This window comes from Hippopotamus amphibius, chromosome 2 (genome assembly GCF_030028045.1).
Source record: "Hippopotamus amphibius kiboko isolate mHipAmp2 chromosome 2, mHipAmp2.hap2, whole genome shotgun sequence".
NCBI classification, from domain to species: domain Eukaryota; kingdom Metazoa; phylum Chordata; class Mammalia; order Artiodactyla; family Hippopotamidae; genus Hippopotamus; species Hippopotamus amphibius.
In genome coordinates, this window is record NC_080187.1 from 218397606 (window position 1) to 218410134 (window position 12529).

The following is a 12529-nucleotide window of genomic DNA, read 5'->3' on the forward strand; positions in this document are numbered from 1 at the left end:
GGATAAAGTGTGTAAGGGGGTGGCACTTAGGTAGTATGTAAGGCACGTAGGTACCCAGCAGGGGCTCGTGACTTCCTCTCTCCAATCCTCACTGTGCCCAGCACAATCCAATAAACTAATTCTATGTTTCACTCCCATAGGTCCAGGCTCTGGAGGTCAGGTTGCAGAGTATTCAGTGCAGTAACCCTGACATATAAGCTCACAGGAGAGATTTGCTCTATAGTCCGAGACTCCCCTAAAAGCTCCAACATTTTTAAGACTCAAAGGAATGAATTTCTAATGGTGGACTATCAGACACTGAGATGAGCCAGTGTGAGATGTATGTGATAATCACTACACTACGGACAGTGAGAAGAACCAGTGGGAAGTCAGGGAGAAGGAACATATTTCAAGTATTTGGGATGAACCTTTCCAACATACCATATAGGCAGCAGATATGCCAACACACAGGCTGAGTATGACAATGTCTTAATAAACATTATTTTTACAGTCATAAAAACTTCTTTCCTACCACTTTCAAATGCATGATTTCACCTCCCCGTACCAACAGCATCAGAGAATGTGGCCAATTGCTTTAATGGCCACAGAGCCTTCTTACTCCTGTGTACTTGTCCCTTTGCCCCTACTCTTATCAAGGATGGAGTCTTTCTCTCTGCCCAGAGGCTGGCTCAGCCATGGGACTTGCTTTGGCCAGTGCGACATTAGTAAACGTGGTGTAAGCAGAGGCTTGAGCCGCACCTCCACAATGGGGACTGTCCCCTCTTCCTGCCCCGATCCCTATTGTAAGGAGCCTGAGCTTTCGCAAGGATGACAGCCCATCTGCACAGAGGCCTAGCGAGAGCCAAGGCTGTGAACCAGGCTATCCTGGAGAACCAGCGCCACTGAGATCAACTGCCAGGTGCTGTAGCCCCAGAAGTGGCTCCAGGCGATTCCAGACCAGACTGCTAACTCCCAGAATACGAGCAAATCCAGTGGCTCTGCTTTAAGCCACCCAGTTTGGGCGTGGTTTACGCCACAACCATCAAAAACCGATACAGCCCGGCAAGGACATTACTACCAAGTACACTGTACAACTGAACAACATGGATGCTCAGGAGCTTGGGAAACGTGCCTGAGATCACATGTCCAGCCTGGGACTCTAACCTAGGTCATCTGAGTCTGGGCCTCTGGTTGGGGTCCACCAGGCAGTCCCCCTTCCTAGTTCTCCGTTGCCCTGAAACCAGATGAAGCACCCAGAGGCGGTCACTAACTAACTGCTTTCAGAGATTTTACCAGTTTTAGAACAAGTAATGGATTCCTCCCGTTGTACACACACCCTTTTCCCTCAGAGTGTCTGGCATGGGGGGGGCAGGGCTGCAGGTGCCAGCCAGGGATGGGCAACTTTACTCCAGCACCGGTTTCCGTGCAGACCCGCATAACTTAGGGTGGAGTTATTTTCTTCTCTCCTCCACGTCTTCCTTTTCCTTCTGGGGAGCAGCACTCTTCCCCATGGCTCCACTAGCAGCTCTGGTGACCAGCGAGCCGAGTTCACCTTTGGTGGAGGGGCTGTAAACCCCAGCAGCAGCCCTTCTGGAGGTCACACTTCACATGTGGTGCCTCAGAGGGTCTCTGGAGGAGCAGCAGCACAGAACATCTGGTTTCTCTTGTTTGAGCCACAGAGAAGGGGACATGCTTTGACTTGCAAGTAGGAGCATCAGAGAGAAGGGGTCCTGTAGTTCTGAATGCAGCTGCATGGAAGGCCCCGCCTCTGCCTGGCCTCGGCTCTCACCGTGCTCACCATGTCTGCATCTGCAGGTGCCACCCCGTCTTTCTCACGCATCTGCACTCAGCAGGGAGCCCGCACTGGCCTTGCCGTCCTGGGCTCTTGGAGGGCGTCCTGCTCTGTGGTCACCAGTCCTAAGCAGCCTGTCCACAGTGGCTCTCTGGCTGGTGGCCCGCCAGCCTGGTCTCTGCCCTTCTCCCTGGGCAAGCTGTGGACATGCATCCCTGCCTCCAGGGTCTCTTGCTGGGGCTCGGCTGGTTAGCTTGGGGACCAGCCACTGCAAGTCTTGGGGGAGGTAGGGGGCCAAGCACATGCCTGAGTCTGGCCTTCGGTCCCTTTCAGCCTCTTCAGATGCTTAACCTGGTTGCTTTCTGGAAAAAATGATGCTGGGCCAGTGTCCATGCTGGAAGCATCAGTACGGGGTCTTCCCCATCTGTCCCGGGGCCAGGGAGCCAGGGGCTGGGCAGAAGTGGCTGTACTTGTCACTCACCATGGGGGCCAGGTTCCCAGGGAGGTGGACACGGGGGGAACACGAGGAAAGCCACTGCAGTTTTTCTTGCCACTGTACCTGCAAACGCACTCATTTGCCCAGCCTCCTCCTTTCCTCAGGATAAACTCTGGGAGATCTGTGTGGCCTTTCTGGTCACTTCCCCTAGTTCTGTTCCGGGGGCTATCACATCAGCCCTGAGCTGAGCCCACTGTAGGTGCGGCCGGTTCCGCTCTGTTTCTCGCTTCACCTCCTCCCTCTTCTCTGGCGGCACCTGTGCCCCCTGCGGGGCCAGCGCAGGCCAGACAGGAGGGGCCGGGGGGCGGCCAAGGCCTTCTTGGCTCTCCTCCTTCGGGTGCTCGCTGGGCTCAGGGGAGGCCCCAGTGCTGACCCCACTTCCAAGGACACGCTTTCGCAGGTCTTCAGACCCCCCCTCAGCTGAGGGTCTCTGCCCTCTGTTCCCCGGACAGAAGTGGTGGTGCCCCGAGCCGAAGGCTGTGCCCGCCCTTCAGACCTGGCATCTGGGCTTCAGCCTCATTGTAGGGAGAGTCCTGCAGACAGCGCGGCCTGGGCCTCCTCCCAGGATTCACGCCCAGCGTCCGCAACCCTGGAGCCCCAAGGATGCTCCCCATCCCTCAGCTCAACGTGAGGAGGGAACCCTCTTCCCCTCCCCCAGAAAAGACAGAGGCAAAATAAAGAGATACTGATTACTTGCTCAAGAAAAGTCTCTCTTTTCGACTTTTGAACCCTAAGGGAAGGTGGACCCCCCCCCCCCCACCCCAGCAGATGAACATCTCCTGGAGGGAGGAAACAGCCCTGTTCTCTGTGGTGTGACCACATGAGAGCTCTCCAGGGAGGAGGAAGATGCGGGGATGTGCCATGAGAGGGGTTGGAAGCCGGAGTCTCTCACAGAGCTCCAATGTTACAAAAATAACGTGTCAGAACCAAAACAGCCTTGGTTCTAGCAGCTCCCTGTCTGCCTCTGGGATTTACCTGCTGCTGTAGGTCCAGGTGACCATCCGGAGCCCACAGAGCCCTGCATGCTGCAGATGCTGGGCCAGAAAACCCTGTGCCCTGGTTCGGGAAGGCATGGGGTGGGGGAGGACTTGAGCCCCTGGGACCATGTAAAATCCAGGAGAAACCAGCCATGGGGCTGGGATCCCACCTGCAGAGCGTTTCTGCACCATGGTCTGTGCAGAGTGACAGGCAAGGGGATGCTCTCAAGGCCCTGACAAGTATCAGAATCCTGCCTGCACCTGGGGTTGCCCACCTAGCACCTCTGATGGGAAAGGACACCAGTGGCCAGCATGATGCTCACCTGCTCCCCAAACCTGCTGGTCCAAGTTGCATGGAAGAAACTTAAAAAGACCAGGGGGGAGTTTCCTGGTGGCCTCGTCATTAGGATTCAGGGCTTTTACTGCTGTGGCCCGGGTTCAGTTCCTGGTTGGGAAACTGAGATCCCGCAAGCTATGTGGTGCGGCCAAAAACACTTCCATCTTCACAACTGAAACCAAACTAATAGTGAAGGAGTCTTGTGAGGAGGGGACATTTGGAGGCACAGGGCAGCTCTCATCGGGTTGGCAGGTCTCAGCAACACCTGAGTGCCCTTCCTGTGGGCTGGGCAAGTGGTCGGCTGGTCTAGCATCTTCTCCCCAATCCCATATCCTCAGGGCTTAAGGGTGGGAGAAAGAGGAAGGGATAGTAGGGAACACAGCCACTGCCCATCACCGCGGGCCTCTACGCAGTGGCCCTGCCCCGATCCTGGCAAACCAGAGTCCCCGTGAGGCGCGACAGGGACAAACAGGCGTTGCCCACCCCCACCCTCCCTCTGGGGTTGCAGGGAGCAGCAGCAGTGCCCAGGCCATGGCCTTAGGAGTCAGATGGCCTGGACCAGCCACGCGACTGTCGGCCAAGGGTCTCCTGGATAGGAGGGCTTGGGGGGAGGACACAGAATGTGGCGACCGTGACCTGTTATTTTTATCTGCTGTTGTTCCTCACCCCACCCTGGAAGAAACAGCGGGCGCGTCTACGGAGTGGAGTGGCAGGGGCCAGAGGAACAACCGGGAAAAGGGCGGCGAGGAACGCTTTAGACCCACCCCAGGCATGACTCGGCAGCGTGGAAAAGTAGAGAGCAGGGTTTCCAGGAATGGATCCAGTCCTTTAGAATATCTGTCCCCAAATGTCCTAAACAAGATAGACTGTTGGTGCTGACGTGCCTCCCGATTAAAACAAAGTGACAAAGCAACCCCGCAGGAATAGTGTTTATGGGCTTCCTTATCATCTCTAAGCCTTGTCTTTGTTTGTTGTTGTTTTAAAGTTCAAAAATCACATATTTGATTTTCTTAGAATACTTGAAAAATGGGGATTTCATTGCTTGCAGGAGGTGGGTGAGCTGGGGCCTTTCTGGTGCACATGCACATTGTCTCTCACTTTCTCACCAGGCAAGGAGAGTGAAGAAGAGAACCTCTTTGAGATCATCACATCTAAGCCATGTCTTTGAAGGGCCTCTGTCCAGTGCCAGGTCCTGCTGCAGAGGTGAGGACCCAGATGCACAGATGCGTGGGGGCAGGGGTGGGGCCAGGGATGCACCGCCTGCAGGGGCTGTCTTGGGCCTCTGAGCCTTTCTTGGGTCTCCGTGCTATCCACAGTCATGCTCTCCTGTGTTTGGCTGAACTTCTCCTGGGGATGACAACCTGGACCTTGGTTTCAAAAAGTATGAATGTGCCTTTTGCAATGCCGGGGCCAAAGGGGCTGCGGCTGCCCTGTTGGCCGCGCCGTCATTCCCACACAGGGATGGTCAAGCTGTGTCTGCAGAACAGCCACTGCCCACGTGTGCGCAGCAGTAGAGCCTGGGTACTGGGAACATGCAGGACATCCCCAGAGCCCATGTGGGAGACGCTGGGCTCACCTAACCGTCTTTTGCTTCACTGTGACTTAAAGCCAGAGATTAGATGTTTAGACGAAAAAACCCAAATTGGCAGCCTGAGGTTTCAGAGCCTGGTTAGTGTACGTGCAGCACGGGCCCTCTCCAGGCCGGCTGGGCGGCAAGTCCCTCCTGGCAATGGGGGGACCATGTGTGAGCTCGTGAGATGCACATGGGGACTGTGCACACTTTCCCCCAAACATCTGGCAGGGTCCTGCCATCTTCCACCACCTGCCCTGCATCCCTGGTAGAAGCTAAGGTCTGAAGGCGGAAGTGCTTCACGTGTCGCCCCCCAGCTCGGGGGTTCTGCATCCCCCTCAACTTCCCATGCCTTCGGGGTGGGGGGAGGCCGGGGCACACTTACCCCCCGCCTGAGCCGCCGTTCTTGCTGACGTGCGTGCGAGGCTCACTGGAGGCCAGCTTCAGCAGCTCCGTCCACTCCCGCTCCCACTCCTCCTCCGTGTACACCAGCCCTGACTGGCACAACGGGGGGCGGGCTCAGGAGGTGGTGGCCTTCTCCTCACCCCCCACCCAGGTGAGCCAGGCTGAGCGCCTGACCTCCGGGCTTGGTCAGCCCCTGGGCGGGGCGCACGTTAGTGGCTGAGGACCGTCCCTGCTTGCTCTGGACAGAATTTGTTCAGAACCCCCAATCTCCAACCTCCATGCTGTCGGGAGTCCACTCAGCAACAGGGGGTCATTCCCAGGGGCGAGAACAACCGAATGCAACCCACATGTGCACCGGGCTGGGTGCCGACCACGGACACGTGTGCAGGGACCCGGGCAGACCCATCTTCAAGGGCTTCCAGGCCAGCCAAAGGCCAATGCTTACTGAAATTCAGGGATGGGGACTCTCTTTGGACTGAGCACACATTGGGGGTGGGGCCGTGGGCCGTGCCAGGGCCAATCTGTGGCTGCACCAGCAGGGACCTGACAGGGGACCATCTCATTCATCATCCAGGTCAGGACAGCCTTGCGAGGGAAGGCAGTTGGTTTTCATAACTATGAAAATGGGGGGAGTGGACGTCTGGTTGCTGTGGGCAGGGTCTGACTGTTGTAACGGGCTCCTCTTTAGCGGGTCTGAGTGGGGATGGAGCCACTGCTGCCTGATCTCACAAGACAGACTTGGCCTTGGGGCCCAGATGCGGACCCCAACCTGGCCTTGGCCACGCCTGGCATAGTCCCGGTTCTGCCATGTTGGCAGGTACCCACCTCCTTGTTCTGCTGTGTCTGCTGCCACCTCCACCTTCGCTTCAGGGCCTCTCTCTCAGCGCCTGTCCTCATCATGGTGTAGAGAGCTTTCCGCAAAACCAGGTCCCGGTCGTGAAACCCCCACATTCCTATAGCCAGGAGGCCGGTGAGGAACAGAGGAGAGAGGAAGCGTGTGAGGGCGGCAAGCCAGGAGGTGCTGAGACCCCCACCACCTACCAGTCCTGGCCCCCGCAGCCGCGTGAGCCGACAATGCAGCAGCCAGCTGCTCAGTTCTCACGATTAGCAAGCAGCTCCCCTCTGGGCTCCCTCCTGATGTTCCCCGTGGAGCATGGCCCCTTCTTAGAGCAACAACAGTTTCACTAAGTGCAGCCCGTCTCAGGGGTCCTTGGAAGGCTGCCCTCAACCTCTCAGGTTTGCTCTGAGAGATGTAATGTCTACTGTCCGGGCCTTGTGCTTGAATGGGAGAGAGCCTGTGGGGACAATTGGTGATGTGTCCTCATGCAGGGCCCCACGCCAGGATGGCAGTCAGACTCTGGTTTCATGGGGGGTCTGCCGCATCTGACGTCTGTATCCCTGAGGCATCTCTGCACACATCTGGGCCCCGGGGAGAGCACCTGCTTCCCAGGGAAGGGCCCCTCCAGGCCTGTGCTGGGTGCCAAGGGGTCATAAAGACAAACCAGCATCTCTGAGCACGCCCTTGGGGCAGCTCAGAAGTGGCAAAGAAACCCAACCCGTGGAAAAATCACCACGAGAGATGAGGCTCTGGCTAGGGGTGGAGAGTGGGGGGATGCATTCATTTACTCATGCGTTTAATTGAATACCATTAATTCCACTTAACTCTATAGTTATTTCACAGTAGGCATGAGGCACCATTCCAAGGGTTGGGAATACCCAGAGCAGCAACCAGGACAGGCTAAATTCCTAAAATCTCAGGGAGCCCACGTTGAGAGGAGGGCAGGCAGCCATCGGATTAGCATGTAACACACTATGCTGCGGGCAGCGGCGCTGAAAGGGGAGGTGAAGCGGGCTAAGAGGACAGACTGGTGGGTGGTTTGGTCATGGCCTGAGTGGAGACACTGGAGCAAAGACTTAAGTGGTGAAGGACAGGGCTGAGTCGCCGTCCCAGCTAGAGGAAAAGGCCAGGGCCAGCCCTGAGGGGGCCCACATGGCCTACTAGGTAGGGAAAGGCAGCTGGAGCTGGGATGGAGGGGACAGGTGGAGCGCTGGCTGGGTGGACTTTGAAGTGAGCTGGGACCCTCTGCAGAGCTTTCAGAGAGCAGTGACCACACGGACTGATGACCAAAGGCTCAACCTGGCCGTGCATCCTTCAGTGCAAAGATACAATAACTGGGGGCTGCTGTGGGCTTTCCGTTGAGTGAGGCTTTGGTCTGTTTCTGCAGCACAGATGGAGGCAGGTGGCCATCAACACTCCTTTTATGAATAGGCCGAGCTGAGCCTTCTCATCCCTCAGACCTGCCTGCAGCCTCCTCCCAGGCAGGGCAAGTCCCGGTCCAGTCTATGTGCCATGGCTCTTTGTTTGGGTCTCTCTTGCAGAGAGGGTCTTCTTGTCCCAGCCATGTTTGCCCACAAGCCTGACCCCAGGATTACCATCATTTCTATGTGCGCCCCACACCCTAGGTCAATGCCAGGGCTGGTCAGCAGGTCCAGTAAGCACTGCTGGTGCCTGGGACACAGCCACTTCAGGCAGTCCTGCTCCTATGGGGTTTAGCAATTTGACTACCAAAGGGGAACAAAGTACTGGGAGAAAAGAACCAAACTGGCCACGAGTGCCAGGCTCAGTCTTGGCCTGGCCTCTCTTGCAGCTGGAGCAAGGGTCTCCTGCAGGAGGCTTTCTCTTCCCAGGCAGACCTGGGGGTCCCACTGTGCTCACAGGGAAACACCTGCCATCAGACAGGCCCACAGTGGCGTGTGGCCATCTGGTTTGCGGCCTTGTCCACCTGTGGTCATGATGGGGACAGTGCCTCTGCATGCTGAGTTTCAGAAGGACAAAGCCATTTCCATGCCAGAGACTTTGAGAAGAGGCTGCTGGTTGACACAGAAGAGAGATCTCTTCTTTCATTTTCTTTCTCTAGGTTTTATATAGAACAAAGTGAAATAAGTTCCATAGAGGGAGACAGCGAATATATTATGATGGAATAAGACACAACTGGCAAAACCATGTTTTTGAAGAATAGCATGGAAAATTCTCAGTACAATATTAAGGGGAAAATGTTGGATTCCAAACTGTGAACACCATGAGATCCTAAGTTCACTAGAAGATTAGACAAAAGTGTGGAAGACAATATACCAAAACGTTAAAAGCGGCCATCGCTGGGCAGTGGGGTTGCTGATGGTTATTTTACTATTTATGAATGTGGAGTCAACAGACAGAAACACATTAGTTTTGAAACTGAACGGGAGCAGGTGGATGGGTGCCCTTGTCTTCTCCATCACCCTTGTCAAGCCTGTGGAATGTGGAATGTTCCCTTTGCTCTCGGGCTCCATCCTCCTCTGGGCATCTTGCGGCCCTTCCCAAACCCCCTGCATTTCCCTCCTAGCCTTTTCAGACTCATCTCAGCCCACCTCTTACAGAACAGGCTTCACTACAGGTCTGAAGCGAGGTCTGGGGTGTCCTTGCTCTGGGTCACAGAATCAGTTTAAGGTCATGTTTAGCTGGGGAGGTGAGTTTGACCAACAAGGACCATATTCTTGCTGGAGAGGCCCATCCCCAGAGAGGGTCCTCATACTGCAGGACTGCTAAGGCACCACCAGCCCTGATACTGGGGTCCCCGGCACATGTCCAGTCCTGTCTGTGTATGTAAGCTTGGGTCCAGAGAGGTTAACCAAGCTTCTAGAAAGTCTATCATGACCTTTTGTCATCCAAATATTGCCACCCATATCTGTGCATTAGCTGGTGTTGCCTTGTGCAACCAGGAAGCTCACATCTCTATTGGAGGAGGTCGCTGACCTCTCTGAGGTATATTCTGACTGTGCGGATCCCTGTGTTATTTACCCAAGCAGGACCTACATCTGTCTTTTTGTCAGTCTAAGTGCATCAGCTGCAGTCAGTGGGGTGGCCCCAAGACCTGCCCAACCCCATGCATTGCTCCCCAGACTTCCTGCTTGAGCCCAACAGGGCTAAGCCCTGACCCCAAACACACTGTTAATTCCTGCCTTTCTGCTTTATCTATGTGGTCTCCCCACCTGGAAGGTCCTCTTTTATACTCTTTCAAGTTCTTCACGTCTCAGTAAAATCTCACCTCCTCCAAGAAGTCCTCTTTGATTGCTCTAGATCACGATGTCTAATGCCCATCCCTGCAGGTCTGCTCAGGCCTCCTTCTATCAGGATAGGTCTTTTCTCATATGTGCTCTATGTCTCCATCAAGCCTGCCAGCTGCTTGACAAGAAGGGTGGGGGTTGTTGGCCCTGTGCCTTGGGGACTCTTTCAGACAACAGTGATGCACGTGGCTCTATTTAGGTTATGACTGTCCTTTAACGATGCAAAGAACAGGTCTGGGCACTGCCACCCTCTGTCTACACTGTGGGGCTTACCCAGTGAGGCAGCATGTAAAAGGCAGTTCCCGTCCCCTGTCGTGGCCAGAGGAAGAAGCCGTTTACAGCTCGTGCACACGGTGGACCACCAGTTCAGGCGACCTGGAACAGAAGCTCACGTTTAGAATTCCAGGACAGGCAGGGATGTTTGCTAAGTAAGCTTAAACATTGGTGGGTGATTTTCTAGAGGATTCTAGAGAACTTCAGTGGTAAGGTGGAGGGTTATGGCTACTTATTCTCAAATAAAATATAGATGTTTTTCCCCTCTAAGATAAAAATAGCCAAATCCTTCCATCAATTAGTATGAAACTCAAGACTAAAGTCTTATCTCTTTGAATCTGGGAACATATTTTACACAAAATATATAAAATTTTTCTTTGTGTGATTTCCTTGAACACAGTTTCCCCTCCCAAACTTATTTTTTTAAAATCATCCTTCTTTGTTGATGCATACATACTTTTGAAAGTATGGTTTACATTTAATTTTTTAATTGACATATAGTTGATGTACAATGTCCCAGGTGTACAGCAAGGTGGTTAAGTTATACATACATACATATACTTTTTTTTTTCAGATTCTTTTCCATTACAGGTTATTACAAGATATTGAATATATTACCCTGTGTTATATAGCAGGTTGTATTGTTTATTTTATATATAGTAGTGTGTCATATGTTAATCCCAAACTCCTAATTTATCTCCCCCTTTCCTTTTTGGTAACCATAAATTTGTTTTGTGTCTGTGAGTCTATTTCTCTTTTGTAAATAAGTCCATTTGTATCATTTTTTTTTTAGATTCCACATATAAGCAGTATCATGTAATACCTGTCTGTCTGACTACATTTAATTTTATACATCAAAACCATTGCTGTTTTGGTAGATTCATGTTAAATTTCATTAACACATCTTGAGACTTCTGCCCCCAGGAAGACAGAGTAGACATCCCCTCTCTTCTCCTTTCTACCAAGTACAACTAAAACCTCTGGACATTATGCATAAAACAACAAGGGAAGTGTGAAAGGTGGTGAGAAGAAGGCAGATTGGCTAGGAAACTCAGGACCTGAGGCACACCCCAGCAGTAGGTGCCCTGGGTTCCTCTTTGCTCACAAACCCCAGACTAGATGCTTGAGAAGGTGACAGTCTGGAGATAATAGAGGCAGTCAAAAAAATCACACTCTCTCTAGACAGAACACCAGGAGAAGGGCAGCCTAGCCAGACAGCCCACTGCTTAGAAAAGAGCCTCTTCATTCCAGCCAAATCCACAGAACAAACTGTAGCCCTCCCACCACTCTTCCAGCAGAGGCCAAGTGGGGAGCTGAGATTTCATCCTTGCCAGGCTGCAATGAGTCACTCTCCACCTCCTCCCCTACTGCCAGGTGGTTCGGAGTCAGGACTTCAACCCTGCTGAATGGTAATGAGGATTCCATCCCTATCAAATGAAGAACATATGGGGAGCCTGAACTTTCACCCTCATCTGATGGTAATGAGGTCCCCCACAGCAACCCAGCAGTACCAAGAAGCCCATCCCACATTAGGTGTCAGCAAAGGCAGCATGGAAAACCTATATGTCCACCCCCATCTATTGGTTATGAATCACTGGTACCCTGCACTTAATGGAATGGTGTCAAAGAAGGTCTGCTAAAACACAAGATTTAAGTAAGATCCAGAGTCCTATAACTTAATACCCAAGATAAACAATTTTCAATTGAAAATTATTTATACCAAGAACCAGAAAGACCTCAAAGGGAATGACAAAAGACAACTAACCAACACCAACACAGATGACACAGATGTTAGAATTATCTGACAGAGATTTTAAAGCAGGTATCATAAAAATGCTTCAACAAGCAACTAAAAACAGGCTTGAAACAAATGAAAAAAACGGAAAAATGTCAGCAAAAAAAAAGTCTCAACAACAACAAAAAAGAAGATAAAAACCAAATGAGAATTCTGGAACTGAAAGAATGCAACAACTGATTAAAAAAATTCAATGGATGCACTCAACAGCATAATGGAGAGAATAGAAGAAAGAATCTGTGAATGACAAGGTATAACATAGAAATTACAGAATCTGAATAATGGAGAGAAAATAAACTAAAAAAGATCATGTGACCAGAGTGCTACAGGAGAGGAGAAATAGGGTAGAGCTGAGAAAAGTATTCAAACAAATAATCACTGAAAACTTCCCAAATTTTGTAAAAAAAGCAAACGAAAAACCCTATAAATATATGCATTCAAGAAGCTGAGAAAATTCTAAGTGGGAAAAACACATCATAGTCCAATTTCTGTAAACTAAAGACAAAGAAAAAAATTTTGAAAGCTGCTAAAGAGAAACAACTCCTTACCTATGTGGGAAAAACAATTGTAATGACAGTGAATTTCTTATCGGAAACCATAGAGATCAAAAAGAAGTGGAACAATGTTTTTCAAGTGCTAAAAGAAAAGAACTGGTCAGTCCAGAATTCTATGTACAACAAAAGTATCCTTCAAAAATAAAGGGGAGGGCTTCCTAGGTGGTGCAGTGGTTGGGAGTCTGCCTGCCAATGCGGAGGACATGAGTTCGATCCCTGCTCCAGGAAGATCCCACATGCCGCGGAG

The 12529-nt window shown here is 52.1% G+C and overlaps 1 protein-coding gene across 1 annotated transcript in view; it reads right to left on the reverse strand.

Moving 5' to 3' along the window:
- LOC130846163 (OTU domain-containing protein 7A-like) overlaps positions 1–12529 on the reverse strand; it is a 351994-nt gene that overhangs the window by 38752 nt on the left and 300713 nt on the right. The window contains exons 7-9 of the mRNA XM_057724220.1: positions 9934–10035; positions 6382–6509; positions 5537–5649 (exon numbers count right to left, since the gene is read on the reverse strand). Coding sequence (XP_057580203.1) covers positions 5537–5649; positions 6382–6509; positions 9934–10035 — 343 coding nt within the window. The remainder of the gene's footprint in view (positions 1–5536; positions 5650–6381; positions 6510–9933; positions 10036–12529) is intronic.